Source organism: Hyaena hyaena, unplaced genomic scaffold (assembly GCF_003009895.1).
Source record: "Hyaena hyaena isolate Hyena2069 unplaced genomic scaffold, ASM300989v1 scaffold_133, whole genome shotgun sequence".
Taxonomy (NCBI): Eukaryota; Metazoa; Chordata; class Mammalia; order Carnivora; family Hyaenidae; genus Hyaena; species Hyaena hyaena.
The window spans coordinates 2,669,417-2,692,906 of NW_024080765.1; the positions used below are offsets into that span (position 1 = coordinate 2,669,417).

The 23,490-nt window shown below is 40.9% G+C and overlaps 1 protein-coding gene across 1 annotated transcript in view; it reads right to left on the minus strand.

The window, feature by feature from the left end:
• The window catches only part of SUGCT (succinyl-CoA:glutarate-CoA transferase), a 737,889-nt gene that overhangs the window by 411,270 nt on the left and 303,129 nt on the right, over positions 1-23,490 (minus strand). Inside the window, exons 10-11 of the mRNA XM_039237988.1 lie at positions 15,151-15,222; positions 6,543-6,640 (exon numbers count right to left, since the gene is read on the minus strand). Coding sequence (XP_039093919.1) covers positions 6,543-6,640; positions 15,151-15,222 — 170 coding nt within the window. The remainder of the gene's footprint in view (positions 1-6,542; positions 6,641-15,150; positions 15,223-23,490) is intronic.

Consider the following 23,490-nt stretch of genomic DNA (forward strand, 5'->3'; position numbering starts at 1 on the left):
CCGAAGCTTGCGCTCATTTTGAAGGAATGGAAGGAGCCAGTAAGACGAAGAAGCGTCTCATTTTAGTGAAAAGCAAAGAGCCTATGGGAAGACATGGAGGATTAAACATCCAGGACACATTATAAGGAGTTGCAGTTGGTATTTGGGTGACAAGGAGGGAGGCAATTACATGTGTTAAGAAAAATAGTTTAATCTTTATTCTCAAAGCTATGAAGACGCCCTGAAAGACCTAGGCGGGGAAGCTGAAAGACCCAATTTGCCTGGTTGAGACCAAGATGTCAGTCTTTAAAAAGTAACATTATATTCAGGCACCTTTGAACATACAACCCCTCAAGCAACAACCAAAAACTGCTCCGGGTCCAACTCTCCAATATTCTAAACAGGCCAATTAAAAATAATTTGGGGGGCACCTGGGTGGCTCAGTCAGTTAAGCATCCAACTTCAGCTCAAGTCAAGATCTCACAGTTCGTGGGTTCGAGCCCCACACTGGGCTCTGTGCTGACAGCTCAGATGGCTCAGATGCTGTCTCTGTGTCTCTCTGCCCCTCCCCCACTCACTCTCACTCTCTCTCTCAAAAGTAAATAAACATTAAAAAGAATTTTTTTAATTTAAAAAATAATTTGGGCATCATGGGATCAAGCCCCGTGTTGGGCTCTGTGCCGAGCATGAATTGGGATTTTCTTCTTCTCCTTCTGCCCCTCTCCCCTGCTCTCTCTCTCTAAAATTAAAAAAAATAATAATAATAACATAATAAAATTAAATTAAAATTAAAATATTAAAATAATTTGACATCAAATTCTGGAAGTGATCATATTAGACAGAGCTCTTTCATAAACCTTTGATACAGCTCAACAATATTTATTTAGCACTTCTGCTTAGAAGGCCCTGAATTCTGGCATTTAATTTCACTGTTTTCTAGGGCACCTGGGGGGCTCAGTCAGTTAAGCGTCCAACTTTGCCTCAGGTCATGATATCATGGTTCCTGAGTTCAGGCCCCACATCAGGCTCTGTGCTGACAGCTCAGAGCCTGGAGCCTGCTTTCAATTCTGCGTCTCCCTCTCTTTCTCTGCCCCTCCTCTACTCACACTCTGTCTCTCCATCGCTCTCAAAGTCTCTCAGAGGTAAACACTAAAAAATAATTTTTATTTATTTTTTTTAAATTTTTTTTTATTTATTTCTAGGTGAGAGAGAGAGAGAGACAGCGTGAGCAGGGGAGGGTCAGAGAGAGAGGGAGTCACAGACTGAAACAGGTTCCAGGCTCCGAGCTGGCAGTCAGCACAGAGCCCGACGCGGGGCTCGAACCCACGAACCGCGAGATCATGACCTAAGCAAAAGTCGGATGCTTAACCCACTAAGCCACCCAGGCGCCCCAAAAAATAATTTTTAAATAAAAAAATAATTTCACTGTTTTTAATACAGTAAACTCTCAAAGTAAGTAAATATTCAATCACATATCAGAAACTTAAGAAAAATCAGATCATTCAAAACCAAAACCTATTACTATTTCACTAAAGGAATTGCCACAGCATTTTAAAAGGTCAGTTTATCTTACACGGCTAACTTTTATTTATGTCATCTTAGTGTAACCAACTCTTTAGTGATGCCTTCACTAGTACTATATTGACAGAATCTTGCTTAACATGTGCAGCGTGTTTCAAAACGCAATTTAAAAGTTGTCATCAGCTTCTTTCTAAGCTACCTTATTTTTCTTCTCCTCTGACTTATTTTTTTTTTCCTCCGTGTGAAATTCTACTCAGTCAGATAGCTCCTCCTTTGAGTTCTCTTTTTTCTTCACCTCATTCCATTTTTCCTTTAAGACTCATCTCAAGGTGAGGGGGGAGGCACATGGGTGGATCAGTCAGTTAAGTGTCCATCTTCGGCTCAGGTCATGATCTCACAGGTTGTGGGTTCAAACCCCACATCAGGCTTTGTGTTGACAGCCTGGGACCTGCCTTGGGTTCTGTGTCTCCCTCTCTCTCTGACCCTGCCCTGCTCACACTCTGTCTCCCTCTCCTTCAAAAATAAATAAACATTAAAAAAAAAAAAGACTCATCTCGGGTGGTACCACCTCCGGGAAGCCTTCCCGGACTTGCCCACATTGAGGTAGTTGCCCTTCTCTGGGCTCCCAGCACCATGCGAGTCTGTTTAGTGTGAGCACACACTACTTAAGCCACTGCTTTACCTGCTTATTTTCCTAACTCGATCATGAACTCCTCAGGAGCCCAGACCTCCTTTTATCTGTGTAGCTGCCAGACAAGCACACAGAGCCAGTGGCGGTGAAGAAAGGAAGGGAGAGAAATAAAGGTAATTGTATTTCTATTTTCTCCATCATTTCTCTTCTCCTTCCTCCTCATTGCGTGTCTTCCTCTTATTTCTCCCCAGCTACTAACACAGCATCTTTAGCCTTCTCTTGGTTTCAATGCAGGTCAAGATGTTCACTCTCTCCCTTGAGGTCCTCACAGTTGCAAAAATGCTGATTCAGTGTGTGAGGAGCAGTGACCTAGGAGTCATTGCTCCTGGGCGCTGTTTCAACAGGCCCCGGATTACTCTCTGTTAGATCTCTCCCGTGTTTTAGCTGGGGACTTTTAACATGTATTCTCCTTGCGTCGTTTTCAATCTTAGCAGCTGGGTAAACAGACATTCTGCAACACCCTGGATAAAATGGCAAGCCCAAGGGAGAAGTCTTCCACCTTTAAATTAAAAAAAAAAAAAAAAAAAGTAAAACATGTTCAGGGCTGGTCTGGTGAGGGAGAGGGCAGTAACACCTGAGAATACCTGAGACGCACTGTGTGCCGCCTGTGGAAAGCTCAGCTGGTGACAGAAACAAGCAGCTGCCTTCCGGAATGAGCCTGGTTTCTCAGAGAGGAGCATCACACCGGTTTTAGCAGGAATAACAGAAAGTGACTGACTTTCCTGGTAGGCTTTCCAAAAAGTCTATGAATGTCACGGAGAACACAAAGATGACTAGTTAACAATGCCATATATGTGAAGGTTGCTAAGAGAGTAGACTTTAAAATCCAACATAAGAAACAAAAATCTATAACTGTGAGGTGATGGGTGTTAACTAAGCTTATTGTGATGTTCATTTTGTAACACCTGCAGGTATCAAATCATGATGGTGTATGCCTTAAACTAATAAAAGGTTCTATGTCAGGCATGTGTCAATCAAACTGGAAAATACGTGTCTTCCAGGTTGGATAGAAAACAGCAGTGGCTGAGAAGCCAACTGACTTCATGATGAAAATAATCCCTTTACTTCACAAGTTTAAGAACTACTTTGTTATAAAGTCTATCATAACTTTTAAACATGATTTGCTGGCCACCTCTCCCCACTCTCTCTCCTTTCTCCCTGGACCCACCTCCTTCCATTCTCTCTCTCTCTCTCTCTCTCTCTCTCTCTCTCTGGATTCACCTCCACCCACTCTTCTATTGATCACTGAGCCTAGGCTTACTGTCCTCACTGCTACTCCCTAAACTCCCACTCATGCACCTGCTGCCTAAAGAGCCTCTACCGAGTTCTCCATACTCCCTTCCCCCACCTCCTTCAGGATGCTGCTCAAATGTCACTTAAGCACAGAAGCTCTCAGTGACCAGCTTAAATGAAATAGGCAGCCTCACAGCCAACTTTGGGCACTCCTCATTTTCCTTCCCTTATTTTTCACCAACTAACTGTGTTTCCTTTATTCTCTCTCCCTAGTGTTCAATAAACATTTATTGAGTAAATAAGCAAAGACAGGGTAACATTGCATGTACCACTGGAGGGGGACAATATGACATATGGAAAAGATATAGCCTTTTGAAATCGAAACTAACTACTCACTGTGTGTCTAACTTTGAGACTTCAGAATATGCATCTGTAAAGTGGGAACAGCAATGCTTTGCTGATCCTTAAAAGCATCTAATGAGTGCTGATTCCACCCCTTCCCTTCTCCCTGCCTCCTTTCTGTGGTTGGGAGCTGGTGTGTCTGTGATTCACAGGTTCTGAGGCAGCTGCGAAATGAAAAGAGGGGTGTGTCAAGTACATCTTGAACAGAACCATTCCCAACAAGTTAGATTCTCTTTGTTCGCTAACTGCTGGCTCAAAACGAGGCACAGAATGACACCTTCTTTTCTGAAAGTGTTGCCATCTGACTGGGACCCCAAATAGAAGGGACATCTGAGGATGGTTTCATGAAGCTGTGGAAGTGACCTTGAAGCACGACTCTGTTTCAGAATCATAGTGAGTCTGGGAAGCATTCCAGACAGAGAACAAAAGACCCCACCCAATGGGAGTGTGGCTACAGCAGGCGCTTTAGGCTGAGAAAAGGTGGAAAGAAAAAATGGTGTCAAACTGTGGAAGACTGTGACGTCAGACTAAAAAGACCAGCTTTCATCCTATAATAGCAAGCCACTAAACATTGTGAAAATTTCACAGAGAACGTAAAATCGGCTAATGAAAATGATACATTTTTAACCTTTCAGAGAGACCCCTGAAAACCGAGCAATCAACGGTACCAGTGAATCCAGTGACATGTGTTCAGAAAAACAAACGACAGGGTTGTAAATGGGAAAGAATCATATCCTAACCTTCCCCGCTCAGCACTGTTTGGTCCACCACGCGGAAGAGACTTGAGCTGGCAGAGACTGAAGCCTGCTTACCACAAGAGAGCACCAAAAACATCACACTGGCACCAGGGAGTGTGAAACCGGCCTCCACACAGTGCGGGCTCTCTGTGGTCTGGGCTTTAAGAGCAGGACTTGGAAGATGTGACCTCCCCTATCGAGTTTCCTCTCTGAAGACCTCCCCCGTCTCTTCCTTGTGATCTGGCTCCTTAACTCCTTGTTAAGCCTGTATAAAAACATAAGAACCATATGGGTTTCCACAACGAGGAAACTTCACTTCTGTGTACGTAAGAGTAGAAAGGAGAAGGCGACAAATTATTTAATTCACCCCAAAGAGAGAAAATGGAAATTAATCTGTTACAGATGCTACTAGAAGTCTTTCCATGGCAGAACTGAGCAAGGAAGAAAGGTTTTAGGACACAGGGAAACAGTAACGTAACTTTGTGAAGCTATGAAAGGGGCCGGCAGCTGAGTACCAAGATGACACTTTTATCTGCCTCGGTTTTGTATTTTTCTTGGGTCCGCTTCTTCTCACAGCATGGATACAATTTATTTAGACTCTCAAAGAGCTTTTGATAAGGTTCTCACAAATGCCTATTATTGAAAGTGGGTAACCATGGTGTGAAAGGAAGAAGTCCTATCAATGAATTAAATGAATTAAAAACTGCTTGAGAGGCAAAGAGCAGAAATAAATGGCCAATTCTCATCTAGAGAAAGGTTAATGATCGAGGGCTCCCAGGCTCTGTGGTAGAACTGGACTGATATTCAGCGAACGACCAGGACAGGGGAGGCCGACCTGGCTCCTGTATTCTCCGTACTCAGTCCCACACAGAGCCCCCGCTGATCCACGGGCGTGGGGCACAAGGGGAATCCGGCATCGCAGAGAAGGGTTTGTGATCCAGGAAAGGGCAAATAGGTAATGAATGTTGCTGATTCACACAGAGATCCCCAAATACCAAGGGACAGAAATAAACATTACAGTAGCAGAATTTTATTGTCTAAGAACTTTGGTACATACTACACAGGAAAACAAGGGCCCTTTCAAAAGACAAGATATGATATTCGAACAAAAGTACTTAATTCACTGGCATGATTATCCACAAATGTTCTGTACTAAAGAACCGCTCATGTGGGCATTTAGACCCTCCAGAACCCGGATAACTATTCTGGAGATGGAATTTAGACATAAAGAAAAGTGAAACTGGTAGGAAAGATAAAGAATTAGTTCCCTTTCCTGAGGGAAACTTGAAAGACTGATACAGGTTTTAGTATATGTGCTGCCGAAGCAAGCACAAGACTGATACAGGTTTTAACCAAAGCATAACCTGACATGAATGGAATAATTTGGAAGGTCAAGTACTCTAATTGACTAACACTAATCCGTTATGACCCATAACTCAATCTGGCATTTTCCAAACATCATCATGATAAACTGCATGTTTCTGTCAGGAGGACAGAAAGGCCAACAAATGTTTGACTTCAACTTTCTTTGTCTCAGTTTCCTTATCTGTAAAATGCAAATAGAGTTTACCTCACAGAATGACGATAAGGCCTAAATGGGGTCAGGTATGTAGATTGTTTCAAGAGTAGAGGCAAAAGAAATGTTAAATGATTATTACTAGTAATATTGCTGTTATTAGAATTTATAATAGACTAATCCCAAACAGTCACATGCTACAGAGAAGGGACCTAATTCAAGTCATTTGACTTTCTTATTTATACCATTGTTATGACTCAGTATTTAATAAGATATGCAAAATGTTTTCAAATAAAGAAAAAGCATGGCTTTGAAATATCTTTCCACTAACCAGCTTTGTGAAATAGAAGAGAATTACAAGTTAATTGGAATAAGGCAAAAAAGAACACCCCCCCAAAAAAAAACTCAGGTAAATGCTAATGACATTAATTCTTAAATGTACAAACAGTAGGTCCAAGCTTACCGTGCAGACAGTATTTTGATAAGCTCTTTTCTATTCTGTACCCGAAGGTGGTTAGTTTTATACTTGGTGTCATCAATCAGTTCAGGCAAGTTCAAGATCTAAAAGAGAAAAAATCATTTTTTTAATGTTTATTTACTTACTTTTGAAAGAGAGAGAGTGAGTGAGGGATTGGCAGAGTGAGAAGGAGAAAGAGAGAATCCTTTGGGGATTTGATCTCACAAACCCTAACTAAGATCATGACCTGAGCCGAAATTGAGAGTCAGATGCTTAAGAGCAATCTTGGCACCCCCAGGAAAAATAATTTTAATGTATAATTCACAATTTTTCGTGTACCTGCCTGTGAATGTGAGTGTTCAGGGACTACCACACCCTCCCCAAGACCATTCTTTGCTGACCTTTATGCTTCAAGACAAAGGCATATAGAGCAACAAAGGAATATAGAGGGAAGGATCATGCAATCAAGATGGTGCCTGGGTGGCTCAGTCAGTTGAGAATCTCACTTCAGTCAGGTTATGATCTCAAAGTCAGTGAGTTCGAGCTCCACGTCAGGCTCTGTGCTGATAGTTCAGAGCCTAGATCCTGCTAAGGATTCTGTGTCTCCCTCTCTCTCTGCCTCTCCCTGACTCGCACTCTGTCTGTCTCTCAAAAATAAATAAATGGTACAAAAAAATTTTAATATGGTAATGTTGTGACTGCTGAGTTTGTCATTTATGAGAAGTTTTTGCTACATTTAAGTAGGTCCCTACATATGGGAGCACAGAAATAGTTATCAGATCCCCATAATAAGCTTGTCTAGAGAGTTGGTAGAGAGATACAAAACTGGATAAAACTGACCTAATTCTGAGAACCAATATCATAAGTACTTGTCTGCACTTCCACAAAGCCCATGATCAACATATATCTTGTAGGTACATTCACTTATTTGTTCCACATGTAAATAAAATAATATTATCTGTCCCAGAAGTCCAATTCAGGATGTTGTACAAGGTGCTAAAATGGAGGAAAAGCATATACATTTGCCCCAAATGCTCACCATTAAAACAATGTCAAATTAAAAGATATTCTTCCTATAGAAGTGTCACTATTTTTCTCTACTATGTCTCCCTGAAGGAATAACCAAATAGAAATACTTTTATATACTTCCTCTTTTGCTCCTCCTCAATAAAGGGAAAATCTATCTTGTAAGTCCCTTTGGACATCTTGCAATTTTAACAAGACCATAATGAAAGTACCAAGTGGATTTGGACTGGAAAAGAAGTTTTATAAAGAATGTGTGGAGGCAGTGTTTGGCAGTTGTGTTGGAAAGTCAGAAGGAGCATTTATGGGCTCGGGGCAGGCCATGTGGCCCACAGAAAGCTTCACTACCTCTAGTAATGTATTTGCTTTAAATATAAACATTTAATGGTTTCATTTGTTTCCCACAGTTTAAATAAAATCAATCTATTAATCATCTCACAAAGGATAGAGAAGTGAAGAAGGTTCCCTAGAGTAGAGAGAGCATCTCTGCGGTGTCATTTCTCTTTTGCATGGTTCACTTATTCATTTCCTTCAGGAATAATAAAGACAGTGTTCCTCTCCCAGATTTTAAAAAGCAACACCACACCACGTAGAGTGCCCTTTCTAAAAACCTCCTTGTCACCACACCTGACCCTGGAATTGGCCTCCAGCCTTGTCCACGAATGGAAACACCCCTCCCTCCCTAAGAGTGAATAAGTCATTTCAAGAAAAAGCAAGTGCTATACCAAATCACAGGTTAAATCTGTAAATCTGGCCTCACCCAGAGATAGTATAAACCACATTAAAAAACCACTCAGTGGGGCACCTGGGTGGCTGAGTCAGTTGAGACTTCAGCTCAGGTCACGATCTCACAGTTTGTGGGTTCAAATCCCACATCAGGCTGTGTGCTGACAGCTCAGAGCCTGGAGCCTGCTTCAGATCCTGTGTCTCCGTCTCTCTCTGCCCCTTCCTGACTCGTGCTCTGTCTCTCTCTGTCTCTCAAAAACGAATAAACGTTAAAAAAAAAAAAAAAAAAAAAAAACTCAGTGATTTTACTCAATGGGAACCAGGATGTCCTCAGACGTTCTTCTCTAAATTTGACATATTTAAGCTCTTTCCTCTTTGAAAGTTGGTACGAAACAGTGGGTCACAGTAATTATCATTCTGTGTTCAGCTGTGCTGCCATTCACCATGTTGGTAGAGAGACCGCTTGGCTTCGGGTGCTGTGGTCCCAACCATTCCTTACGTGCTTGAAACAGTGTTGCCGGGGACAGAATGAAGCCTTGTCAGTGAAAGTGCCTGACATCCTGAGCACTGAATCCATGCAGAGCATTCCAGCGAGGTGCTCTTTCCCCCGAAGAAATAATGAGCCGCGGGTTTGTTCAAAAGAGAAGGATGAGAAAGAGGGAGGCTGGGAGGCAGGGAGGGTGAATTCTCTAATTAACCTTCATTTTCTGAGGATATTTCTACTGAATATAGAGTTCTGGGTGGACACCTCTGTGCCAATTCCCACTGGGCTCCTAGTTTCTCATGAAAAATCTGCAGTCAGTTGAGTCTGTTTCCCCCCATAGGTAATATATCATTTTTCTCCGGGTGCTTTCAGAACGTTTGCCTTGGTCTTTCATTTGCAGCGCACAGACTTAGGGGTGTTTGAGCATAGATTGACTTGGGTTGATCCTACTTGGGGGTCACTGAAATGATTAAACCTATAGGTTTTTGTCTTTTGCCAAATTTGGAAAGTTTTCAGCGATTATGTCTTCAAATATTTTTTTAGAGTGTACTCTTCCTCCTCTGCTTTGGGTTTTCAATGACATAAATGATAGACTTTTGGGAAGGGGACTATCTGTTTTTCTTTCTCTGTGTTCAGACTGAATAATTTCTACTTAGCTTTCTCCAAGTTCCATGACTTGTTTCCTCTGTCATCCCCATTGTGTTACTGGGCTCACCCAGTGAGGAGATGCTTTTTTTTAAATTTGGTGGCTGTATTTTTCCATTCTACAATTTCTAGTTGGTTCTTCTTCATATTTTCTATTTCTTTGCAGGACATTTCTATTTTTCCATTTATTTCAACGATGTCTGTGATGCCGATTGGAGCATTTTTATCATAGCCATTTTAAAGCCTTTGTAAATTAATTCCAACAATGTGTCATCTTGGCATTGGCATTTATTGACTGTCTTTTCTCATGCAAGCTCTGGTTCTTCATATGCTGAGTAATTTTGGATTGTATCCTGGACGTTTTAAATATTATATTATGAGCCTCTGGGTCTTGTTTAAATCCTACAGAAAAATTCTGTTGTTACTGTGTTTAGCAAGCAGTGGACCTGGGAAGGTCCAGGCTACAAGTCCCAACCCACCTTTGGTGTGCTTTGCTCCTAGTGGTAGTTGAGTTCTGAGAGCCCTTGCAGTGCTATTCGAGTCTGTCCCACATATGCCCCATGCTGGGAGCCGCACCGGCCTCTCTGGATGGCAGTCACAGCAAGGAAACTGGTATCTCCTTCTGCTACTACTGGCTCATTTTGGAAATGAGGTTGCTGGTATTGACCAGGCCTCACAATATTCCAGATCAGACCGATATTCCCCACACAGATTGATCATAAGGAAAGGCATGTCCTTGCCTTTCCAAAGATGATTGTCAAAAGGCTCTTCCTAAGGGTCTTGCAGATCCAAGACTTACATAATAAAGGGGGCTTGAGGCTGGCCCTGAGGCAAAGAGCCTAATTTAGAGTTAAGGGCAAATATCTACCCCCACCCATTTGTTTCTGCTTAGAGAATTTTCTGGCCTTGTGTTTGCTGATTACTCCCTGTGAAGGAACCTATTGAGGAACTTCTTTTGTGATTATGAGAGCAAAGGTATCTCCTGAAAGACCTGTTTGACCCATGCTCACAGAGAAGTAACTTCACCTTTTTGTGCTAAAAACATTGTCTGGTATGCTAAAGATGCCTTCCTTCCCCATAAGATAAGCATCTAAGTCCCCTACCTCAATCGCTATTGATAAAGGTTATGCATGAGTCTTCTACAAATCTATGTTCTGAGAAATTCTTACATATCAAAGAAGTTTGTTGTCAGAAATCATTGTCTAAGGCAAATGCCACTTCTGTGCCATCTCCAAAACACTTAAAGTTGAGCCCCAGTCAGAGCAGAGATGCCTGCCTGGTGGACAGAAAGAATCTCTGGGGCTCTCTCACTCTCTCTCGCCTTCCGGGACCCCTGGACGTGCCGCAGCCGGCCTCCAGCAGCCCCACTTAATAGTCATGATGCTACCTGGGCAGTCATCTGTTTGTTAACTCAGTTCTTAACTCCTTTGGTATGCTGGTTCGCACCCGATCAGTGTATGTGCAGCTCAGCGGTGAGTGGGGGGCTCACAAACAACTTCCAGGGCTGCTTTCCAAAGCTCAGGCCTCTCTGCAGTCTCTTTCCAGTTCCCTGGGGCTCCCCTTTAGTTAGCCCACTCCCCAGCAGCTTGCAGGGTGGAGGCCAAGCAGTGGGAGGAGAAGGAAAAAGGCAACAAGGACTCACCCCGCTTTCTTGGGGACCACAGCTCACAGATAAAGAGGAACGTTCTCCGTCCTCAGAGTCAGTTCCTGTTCATCTGCTCCTGCCATTACAGGGTTGTTTGTGGAGTGGGGCGTGAACAGGTGGAGAGGGAGAAAAGATGGACGATTTCCACACTCTCTCTGTGAGAGCTCACTTTGGTGGTCCTCAACCCAGGAAGGAAGGTCATCGCCTAGGGCTCAGCTCTGTTTCCTAGTGCCACGTCCATGCTTCAGGCTCTACTGTACCCATGTAAGGAAGCCATTGCAGAGAAACTTACTGCTGCCTTAGAGGTACTTTAAATTCTGGTGTTCTTCCCCAAATCTCCTCCTACTGCTTACTTTTCAGAGCCTTCGCATACCCTCTCATAGATGCTTCATGCATTTTATCCAGGTTTTTTGACTGGGTTCAGTGGAAGAGATAGGGAGAAGTGTGCTTACTCTATATTAACCAGAACTAGAATCTCCAAACCCAATTTTTTAAGTTTATTTATTTATTGAGAGAGAGTAAGCAGGGGAGGGGCAGAGAGAGAGGGAGAGAGAGAATCCCAAGCAGGCTCCATGCTATCAGCACAGAGCCCTACAGGAGGCTACGTCTCACAAACAATGAGATCATGACCTGAGCTGAAATCAAGACTGAACCACCCAGTCACCCCTCCAATCTAATTTTTCTAGAGGCCATTTGTTAAGTGCATACTGGGAGCCAGGAGTGGACAGACTCCTTATCCAATCTAACTCTTACAAAACCCCAAAAGTTATATATTAGCATAGTCATGTATTATAATCTTCATTTGTCATGAGAACCCAGTTGCTTAGCAAAGTTTAAGTATCCTGCCAGGGGTTACCTGACGAGTTCCAAGACTCACAGAATGCCTTAGAACTGTGCTCTAATGTCCTCAGACCACCTGCTTCAAAACCAGCTACAATGCTTACTAAAATTGAAGTTTCCTATACCCAACCTCAGACATACTAGGTCGAAATCTTTGGGTATGAAGCTCAAGGAGATTTCCTATGCATGCTAAAGTTGAGAACCAATGCATATTGCCTCCAATAAAAGAAACTTTCAGTCTAAATGACTTTTAAAAGGATGTCAATGTACTTCAAATAGGAATACCCATTAGTGTTGGCATCAATCAGCTTAAAATAGCTTACATATGCTCATGTTGCCTACTCTTCTGTATCACGTTAAGAGACATAAAATGGGATTTGTTCTAAGCCAAGGTTCAGTTTATAAGCTGGAGGATTTTCTGAACCCCAGGCCTTGAACCCAACTGCTCTTGTTCTCACCCTAATTCCTGACAATAAGAGCTCCTTAGTAGGACCCCTTCCCCCAGAGTATTAGTCAACCAATATATCAAATTCAATTTTGGAAAGAGATTAGGCCCAAGGAAATCTACTCATCCATCACAGACAATACTGTTATATTTTCCCCTAGGAGGTAGAGCCGCCTTGTCTTTTTTTTTTTTTTTTTTTTTCTTTTTTTTTTTTTTTTTTTTTTTTTTTTTTTTTGAGAGAGAGGTAGCGTATGAGCAGAGGAGGGGCAGAGAGAGGGGGAGACACAGAGACCGAAGGAGGCTCCAGGCTCTGAGTTGTCAGCAGAGAGCCCAACACAGGACTCAAATTCACTAACCACAAGATCATGCCCTGAGCTGAAGTTGAATGATCAACTGACTGAGCCACTCAGGAGCCCCAAGCCACCCTATCTCTTATGAGGGCCTTAACAGGCAAGAGAACAGTTGATGGGTTTCGTGTGAAAACCTGGGGGCCTCATCTTCTATAAGGCCCTCAGCAACAGACAAATCTGAACAAAAAATACTTAGAAGAAACCCACTACATATGGCATAAGGGAACAGATCATTTTTCTTAGATTAAAAGGTTTTCTAGGGCAAGTTTACATGTAAGGATACAATTATGAAGGTTAAAAAAAATCAATCAGACTGTAACGTTTGCTCAAGATGCCTAGTAAGTGATGTAAACAGCATTAAAATCCTGGATACATAAAACTTTTCTTCTGACTATTTCAAAGAGTTTGATAGACATTGTCTCCCAGGCTCACAACAGGGATTATCATTCTTAACTCACATATGGAAAAACAAGTCAAGTGTGCCACTCTCAAAGGGCCTCTGATGGTCTCCTTTTAAACAAATGTATCCTAACACACCATCAACAGCAAGTCATATTTTAGTACTCAGACTTATGGCAAATATTCTGCTTTGAAATAAAAATCTTTTCCAAAAAAATGTTCTTATGGATATTTATGAGGAAGTTCAAAAGTTTCAAACTGATCAGCAGTAATGAATCAAAAATAAAAAGAATTCAGTACAGTTATTTTCAACAGTGAAGAATATGTCAACCAGTAATTTCTCCCCTTCCCCACCCCGTCCCCCTTTCTGGAGAGAGAGAACTCCAAAACATATGGCCCAGGAAGAAAATCTGTACTCATTTATAGCAGTGAACTGGCTTTTACATCTCTGCAGCTAGAGTCCGCAAATGACTTCACAGGCAACGGCTTCCGTATGTTTCATATTTTTAACATTGACCGTTCATAATAAAGATTCTTTGATCCTGGATCAAATGTTTGAATCAATTTTCTCTACACTTACTCAGAGTCACCGCTGTGAAAGCCCCTTCTTCCCCACTTCAGATGCTCCAGCCCTCCCTGCAATAGGAACTCTCTCCATTTGTCACCTTCTCCCTGGCACTTCCCACCCCTTTGCTGTGGTTTTGAGCTGCGCTCCCTACCCTCTCCTACAAAAGAGGCACCGAGGTAGTTTTTGTGCATGGTAAGTGGACTGCAATACAGAAGGGTCCTCTAAGGAATTCTCAGGCATCTTTAATGAAACTGGAAGCTCTTAGTGGTACTTATGAGGAGTGCAAAAAAATAAACCCCTCCATCAGGAAAATGTCCTCAACAGGTGAGGCTTTTCCCCTACATGAAAAAAATAAAAGAAAATAAAAACTTAAATGCATATTTTTAAAGCTAGATCAGAGTTCTGGGATTAGAACTCGAAAAGTGAGTGGGAACCCAAAGACTTAAATAAAAACAAAAAACAAATCCCCCCAAAATCTAGGTAAGTGGTAAAGACATCAAATTAAAAAAAAATGTCTAAGTGATGCCAAAAATGTAAAATCTTCAATATAAAATTATCTCGAATTATTCCAATGCCTTTTTTTTTGAAAACCAGTGAGGAGTAACATTTTTAAAATACCCTTAATTGCTAACACCTTAAAGCATGAATTTTGCAGAAAGGTACTTATAAAGCCTAATCTGAAATTTTTTTGTTTTCTAGTGGTTACTACAATAAATATGGTATTTCATTGTATTAGGGCCTAATTAGATCTCATGTTATTAGGAGAGAGAGAGAGAGAGAGAGAGAGAGAAGAGAGAGAGAAAGAAAAAGAAGGAAGGAAGGAAGGAAGGAAGGAAGGAAGGAAGGAAGGAAGGAAGGAAGGAGAGAGAGAAAGAGAAGAGAGAGAGAAAGAGAGAAGAGAGAAGAAAAATATCCTGGCATTAAAACTCCCTTTAAATGCATTTTTTGGGGGGTGCCTGGGTGGCTCCGTCAGTTAAGCATCTGACATCAGCTCAGATCGTAATTTCATGGTTCAATATGTGGGTTCAAGCCCCACATTGGGCTCTGTGCTAACAGCTCAGAGCCAGGAGCCCGCTTCGGATTCTCTGTCTCTCTGTCTCTCTCTCTCTTTCTCTCTCTCCCTCCCTCCCCGCTCGCATTCTGTGTCTCTTTCTCTAAAAAATAAATAAGCATTAAAGAAAAACATTTAATGAATTTTTTTCTTTCCTTTCATTTTCACTGGACTGGTAGTCAGGTCATGTCTGAGGATAATTTAGGCTACTATGTGCTATGATTCATTTCAAAATACAGCCAGATACCTCAAAAAATATATATAGTCAGAATGCTAATTCAGACCACGTCCTTAGCATTTGTAAGTATAAAAATGGCACAGTGTTAGGTGTGAAGGCAGGGGTCCAGAGTTGGCTGCAGACTTAAGAACATTGTTCTAGGCCAAACTGAACTTCCCTGGCTTTGTGCAAAATGAGCCCACCCCAGTGATACAGATTACCTTGCACACAGTGGCAAACTGTTGGTTATTTCCTGCTCCAACTACAAGATATCCATCCTTGGTTTTAAAAGCCTAAAAGAAATCAATAAATACATAAGTACATACATGCATACATATAAATACATAAATACATGACTATATAACTTTATAGATTGAAAATACCATAAAAGTTAGCTTTAATTTCTAAAACTTCTATATAGACGCATGCTCTCAAGCATATTATTAATTAAATCAATACTAATTCATTAGTATATTTTGTTCTTATATTTGCATAGTTGTTTTTTTTTTTTTTTTAATTTGAGATTTTCAAAGCAGTTGCTGGCTCTTCTGCTAACTGTTGTAACATGGCTGGGGGAAGGGGGCTTGGAAAAATAAGAAAATACTAAACTAACCTAAACTAGTTTTATTATAATGTATAACATGAAATTCTGTATTCATTATAGTATAGATTAATTTTGGACTTTTCCAAAGTTTTGTATTTTGTTTGTTTCCATTTTTCCTTGGAGGGCACAGAGAAAGAAGATACAGTGTTTTCTACAAGTTGTAAGAAAAATAAATGGATGGGCGGGAAGAAGGAAGGAAGGGAAGAAGAAAGAAGGAAAAGGGAGGGAAGGAGGAATGGAAAAGTAGGAGGGAGGGTGCATATACTGATACAGTTTATCTTTGAAGATCTCATATGTAAACTTTTGGACAATTGTCGCTTTTCATTAAGTGAAAATTGACACATCTGGATCTCTGAACCTCATGTGGTTTTTTATGTATCTGAAAATGTTTGTCGCTTCTAGGAGACACACTCATTTGAGCAGGACCAGAATATAAGTATCCATCACTCACCTCCCAGAGCCCTAGGCCATCTGGAGAACTCCCTTCTCCACATTTGATCTCACATTTGATCTTGATGGTTGGAGGAACCAAACTTTACCCACAGAAGGCCTCATTCCCACTTTTGTTAAGTAAATGAGTTCCTTTAGTTTCCTTCCTTTCTATGTAAACATTGCTCTGTATTTTCACCTACTTTTGCTTTACTTACTCCTGCCTCTGAGAAAGACGACTTCACTCTTCCTTCCCAAGGCTTGCTCCTATGCTAATATCCCTGGTTCCTCCCTCACTCACAGCCTTCAGAACCCTGCTCAATCATCTTTAATCTCTTCATTCCCACTAATGATATAAAATTCTAAATGATATAAAATTCCAGCTGCCTATACTTCACCAACACCACATGCCAATGCCCTTTGTCATCAGGATTCTTATCCGATCACTATACTGAAACTATTCTTTCTTGACCCTTCTGTATTATTTGGTGCCGTTAACCATCCCTTCCTCCAGGAATCTGTATTACACCAGGCTCCATCTGGGTTCATCTCCAATCTCTCTGACCTATATTCCATATCCCCATTTTTCAGGATTATCTTCTCCTTACCCTTCAGCCTTCCTTAAGGATCTGTTGTGGTCTTTCACTTCATTTGCTTCTCATAATAGCCACTAGCCACATGGGGCTATTAAATTTAAATAAGCTAAAATTAAATTAGCCAGTCACAAAAGACCACATATTGTGATAGCATTTATATGATATGTTCAAAATAGGGAAATCCATACAGACAGAAAGATTAGCGGCCACCCAGGGCTGAGAAGATGGGGAGAATTTGGGGTGCGACCACTAATGAGTTCTGGGTTTCTTGATGGGGTGATGAAAATGTTCCAAGATTGTGGTAATGTACACTTTAAATTAGTGAATTATGATATATGAATTATATCTCAGTAGAAATGTTATTAAGAAAAATTAAAGTAAAAGTTCAGTTCCATAGACCCACTAGCCACAATGTCAAGCATTCAAAAGCCATCGCTTTCATATCAGTGTAGATAGAGAGCATTTCCATCATCACTGAAAGTCCCATTGTGTGGTGCCGGGAAACCGAAGCCGATAGATTTTGTGTTTTCTTTTTATTCTTCCTACTAGGCCTAATATGATATCTGAAGAATGTTGGGCAATTAATAAATGGTTGTAAAATGTCATAAATCTCTCAGATAACTGCGTCCATATAATAGAACTGTGGCTACAATGAATCTCAGGCAAAACATAATTAACAGGGTTTATTCTATTTACATTTTTGCTTGATTTGGTAATGAATGCTACTAAAAACGATATCACATGAACTAATTTAAAAGTTTATCTTCCCTGTTCACAGGGCAAAAGTTAGTGTTATAAATAATGCATTAGTGTTTCTCAAACCATAGGAAGGGAATCTGCAATGGAGCTGTGAGTGAAGAGCAAAGAATTCTGAACAGAGATGCCCCAATAAACCATTGATAATTATGAAGGCACAAAGGTCGTCTGCTTGTTCTTTGTTTGTTTGTTTGTTTGTTGGTGAAAAATTGAGTTGGGGAGTGGATACATAATGTGAAGTAACAATATATGTTACCAAGTATAATGTGAAAAAAGATTTTCAAACTTTTAGGGGCGCTTGGATAGCAGAGTTGGTTTAGCATCCAACTCCTGATTTCGGCTCAGGTCATAATCTCACAGTTCGTGAGTTTGAGCCCCACGTCGGGTCTATGCTGAGAGTATGGAGCCTGCTTGGGATTCTCTCTTTCTCCTTCTTTCTCTGCCCCTCCCCTGCGCAGATTCTCTCTCTTCTCTTTCTTTTTCTCTTTCTCTCTCAAAATAAATAATTAAATAAATAAAAATAAAGAAATAAATAAACAAGCTTTAAAATTTTAGATTAGTGACATAAAACTCAGCAAGTTTACATTTTGAGAGCTCCTCATTCCCTTTTAATTAGTGAAGAAGTGTTTCTTCCTTAACCCTTAGCTATGCCATGAAATATATCTTTACCAATATATAATTTTTAACATTTTGAGCAGAGACAACTAGTTAATGATCACAAGAAAATGAAGACTGCATAGCGGCTGGTCCACCAAACACAATTAAGGATCACCAAATAGAATTATAAGGATGAAGGTAAGATTGCATTCTTTAAATACTTACTTGTTCCCTATTATTGTTCCTACAGTGTTTATTTAATAAAAATATTTTAAATAAAAACTTAAACAAAAGATGTATTGGCTGAAGACTAAACAACTATGTCCTAGACTTGCATGTTGAAATCCTTAACCCCAATATGATAGTATTAGGAGTATGAAAATTAACAGAGGAGAACCTCACTAAAGTGGAGTCAGGAGACTAAAAGGACTCCTGAAAGTGTCAATTACAAGAATAGCTATCAATTACAGACCCCAACAGAACTGTCATCAACAGGAAGAAATGATCAGTTGCAGGCCCCACACAAAAAGGTATATAGCTGACCCTTGAACAATAGCAAACCCCGCACACACATACACACACACACACACACACACACAGTTGAAAATCCACGTATCACTCTTTTTTTTTGTTTAATATTTTTATTTATTTCTAGGAGAGAGAGAGAGAGAGAGCGTGAGCAGGGGAGGGTCAGAGAGAGAGGGAGATACAGACTCTGAAACAGGCTCCAGGCTCTGAGCTGGCAGTCAGCACAGACGCGGGGCTCGAACCCACGAACCGCGAGATCATGACCCAAGCGAAAGTCGGACGCTTAACTGACTAAGCCACCCAGGCGCCCCGAAAATCCACGTATCACTCTTAATGCCCAAAAACTTAACTGCTGATAGCCTCCTGTTGACCATGAGGCTTACCAATAACATGAATAGTCAATTAGCATATTTTGTGTCTTACATGAATTGTATGCCGGATTCTTACAATAAGGTAGATTGGAGAAAAGAAAATGTTATTAAGAGAGTCATAAGGAAGTACTATACAGTTACAGTACTGTACTGTACTTATTGAAAAATGTCCAAGTATAAATAGGCTCGTGCCATTCACACCCATGTTGTTCAAGGGTCACCTGTCCACTGAATCCTCTACAAGAAATCAACTGCGCCTGCAACTCAGCCCATGAGAAACCACCATCACCCTGAACTCTTGCTTTTCTCCAATAGACTTTCATTCAAAACAAACCCTCCCAACTCCCTCCTTCATCTCCATAAAATAACATCCCTTTCCTTTTTCTGTTGGACTTGACTGTGGTTTTACCATAGCTTGCGTGTCCTGAATTGTAGTTCTCTATCATTCCCAAATAAACCCATTTTTGCTGATAAAATAACTGACAGTTTTATTTTTAAGATTAACAGGAGCAAGAACATGGCCATCTGTGAACCAGGAAGTAGGTTCTCACTAGGCACCAAATCTGCCAGTGCCCTGATCTTGAACTTCCCTGCCTCCAGAACTATGAGAAATAAATGTCTGTTGTTTAAGCCACATAGACTATCTTATTCTATTATAGCAGCACGAGTGGGTTAAGAAACTGGTACTGAGGGGTGGGATGCCACTGTAACAAATACCTAAAAACGTGCAAGCCATTTAGAGGCAGGCAATGGGTAGAGACGGGAAGAGATCTGTGGTTTATGCTAGAAAAAGTCTCCACTGCTATGAACAGACTGTTCAGGGCAACTTCACTGAGAGCTCAGAAAGAAAAGAGGAAAGCTATAGAGATTGTCTCAATCTTCTTAGAGAACACCTAAGGAACGCCGAACAGAATGTTTAGAACTATGGGCAGGAAAGGCCATTTTGATGAGGTCTCAGATGGAAATAAGCAACCTGTGTTTGGAAACTGGAGGCAAGGCAATTGTTACAAAGTGGCAAAGAACTGGGCTGTCCTGCTATCCTACTCCAGCTTTTTGTGGAAGGTTGCCTACAAGTGATGATATTAGGTATTTAGCTGGAGATGTTTCTAATGTTTATTTACTTTAAAAAATTAACGTTTATTTATTTATTCACAGAGAGAGGCAGAATGTGAGCAGGGGAGATTCTGAAGATTCCGAAGCAGGCTCCAGGCTCTGAGCTGTCAGCACAGAGCCCTATGTGGGGCTCAAACTCATGATCTGCAAGACCATGACCTGAGCTGAAGTTGGATACTTAACTGACTGGGGCACCCATGAGCCCCTATTTGTTTGTTTGTTGTTTGTTTGTTTGTTTATTTATTTATTTATTGAGAGAGACAGACAGACACACAGAGAGCGTGAGCAGGAAAGGGGCAGAGAAAAAGGGAGACACAGAATCTGAAGCAGACTCCAGGCTCTGAAGCGTCAGGACAGAGCTCGACTCAGGGCTCAAACTCATGAACCATGAGATCATGACCTGAGCTGAAGTCAGACGTTTAACCAACCAGGCCACCCAGTTTCCCCAAGCTGAAGATATTTCTAAACAAAATATTGAAGGTTCAGCTTGGCTCCTTCTGCCTGCTTATAGTACAACGTGGCGTGGGGGGGGGGGGGAGAAATTACTTAAAGACAGAATTGTTCAGGAAAAAAGGAAACAGAAATTGAAAATTTGGAAATCTCAGCCCATCCATATTGTACCAAATGAGAATGTATGGTCAAAAGAAAACCGTTTACTCGATTGGTGACATTTCACACTACTATAGTGCAATAGCACAGTCAGGATATTGATATTGACATAATCAAGCTACAGAACATCAACATCATGACAAGGATGCTTCCTCATGTCCTTTTTAAGAAAACATAAATTTTAGATTTAGGTTCACAAAAACATTTAACAGAAGGTACAAAGATTTTCCATATACCTCCTTCCCCTATATCCACAGCCTCCCCCAATTATCAACACCCTTCACCAGTGTGTTACATTTGTTATAACTGATATACCTCCACTGACACAGTCTAATTATCCAAAGTGTGTAGTTTACATTAGAGTTCGACGCTTGGTGTTGTGCATCCTATGGGTTTGGGCAAACGTATGATGACATGTAGCCATCATCCTAGTGTCATACAGACTATTTTCACTTCCCTAAAAATCCTCTGTGCTCTGCCTATTTATCTCTTCCCCCTCCGAGCCCCTGGCAATCACTGATCTTTTTGCTGTATCCATAGTTTACCTTTTTCAGAATTACATATAGTTGCGATCATACAGTATGTATTTTAGCTTGGCTTCTCTCCCTTAGTGATATGCATTCAAGATTCCTTCATGCCCTTTCATGGCTTGATAGCTTATTTCTTTTTAGTGTGGAATAATATTCCATTGTCTGGATGTTTATTTATCAATTTACCTATCAAAGGACATCTCTTTACCAATGGAGTAAACTAAGTAAAGGGTACACAAGGTCTGTGTCTATTATTTCATAGAATACATGTGAATCTGCAATTATCTCAAAAAAATTTTTCAATGATGGTGTATTAGATTAGGGTCCTGACAAGAGAGATGGAAAGAAATAGATTCAAGAAATATTTAAAGCAGCATTACTTACAATAGCCAAATTATGACAGCAGCCCAATTGTCCATCAATTGATGAATGGATAAAGAGGTGTGTGTGTGTGTGTGTGTATATATATATATATATATATATATATATACATATACATAATGAAATACTATTCAACAATCAAAAGGAATGAAATCTTGCCATATGCAATGACATGAATGAAGCTAGAAGCATAATGCTAAGTGAAATAAGTCAGTCAGGGAAAGACAAATACCATATGATTTCACTCATATGTGGAATTTCGGAAACAAAACAAATGAGCAAAGAGAAAAGAGAGAGAGACAGAGAGAGAGAAACCAAGAAGTAGACTATTAATTGTAGAGAAGAAACTGATGGTTACCAGAGGGAAAGGGGGTAGGAGGAGGGATGTAGCAGGTGATGGGGATTAAGGAGTGCACCTGTTGTGATGAGCACTAGGTGATGTCTGGAAGTGTTGAATCACTATATTGTACACCTGAAACTAACATAACACTGTATGTTACTTAACTGGAATTAAAAACCTTAAAAAAAGAAATATTAAGGTGGTAAAATCTACTACAGTTGATAATGACTTGAATGTGATGGTCAAGAGCTGAAGACTGGGGGAGAACAAGATGTCATGGGTAACATTTAGGTTTCTGAAGAGCTTCTGAGATACTCCTGTGGAAATTGCAAATAAAAAGAACTTGGGGAGCAGCGAAAAGTCTGAACTGTGGATAAAACTTGAGAGTTGTTCATTATAATTGATAACTGAAGCCATCACATAGATGACATCATTTAGGAAAAGAGCAGGGAAAAAAAGAGTGGGGAGAGGCAGAGATAAGTCTGAAGACGACCACCATCTCAAGTCCAAGCAGAAGAGGAGTTAGTCACAAGAGTAAGAAGAGGACCAAAAAATGCCCACAAAGTGGTCTTTCATTCCCTCAGCAAATGCTGTTCTGGTGTCACAGTGAGGACCAAATGAAGTCTGCAGTGACTCAGGGACTAGGTAACAGCTAAGGAATGGGGACGGCCCACGCAAACATTTGTTTAGGAAATTTGGTTATGAAGAAAAAGAATAAGCAAAGCACTCAGCACACAGAATGAACACAGATGCAATGCCAGCCCCATGATGATTTGGTGGTGGGAAGCTGAGAAAGCTCTCGTTAGATGCTTCTACTTTCTTATGGAATAAGGAGTGAGGTCATCAACTGAGAGTAGGGTTGGGAAATATGAGACTGGACATTATAGCATTAAAGAGAGTGGGACAGCGGGGTGACCGGATAAACACAGTTGTGGTGAAAGCCCAACTGAGTGAGACTCTCCATCATCTCTCAGTCACAGACATAGAATAAATGGATATTTGCATTTACTAGAGTTGTATCAGATGAATATGACAAAAAAAGACACAGGTGCAGGAAAATAAAAAAGCTAATCAGAATGCTCTTGGGTAATGAGCCATGGACTGTCTGGATGTGTAAGACGGTGGTAAAGACAGGAAGAGGTGATAGATAGGGCAAATGGAAAAGTGTCAGGGGATAAGGGAACCTGATGAAGTCAAATAACTTATTAATGGGAGTTGTTGGACATGCAAGGTGGAAAAACAGGAGACTGTGGATGCTCAGAATGTAAAATGCTTCATTCACTGCTTATTTAAGTGAAGCAGATGCAGTGGGATGGGAGAACCTCAGCGTAAGATCCATAGACTAGTTGCTGCTAACGGTAAGGATTCACAGGCACCTGGGTGGCTCAGTCAGTTAAGTGTCCAACTTGGGCTCAGATCTTGATCTCACAATTCATGAGTCTGAGTCCCACATTGAGCCCCACATTGAGCTCTTAAGCTACCATATTGATGCATCAGTATTTCCTCTGGTCTAAATAAAGTACATACAAGCCATGCTGTGTCTACTTCAAAAACAAGCACACCAACTCTTGCGCCTCCCGGGGCTACCTAATTTTTAACAAGATTTTCTTCCACAAAAGGTAACTGTTGCTGAATGACTTCATCATCCACTGGAAAAAGACATTCCATGAAGTTCAACTCATTGCCATGAGAATGTTTTCTGGAATG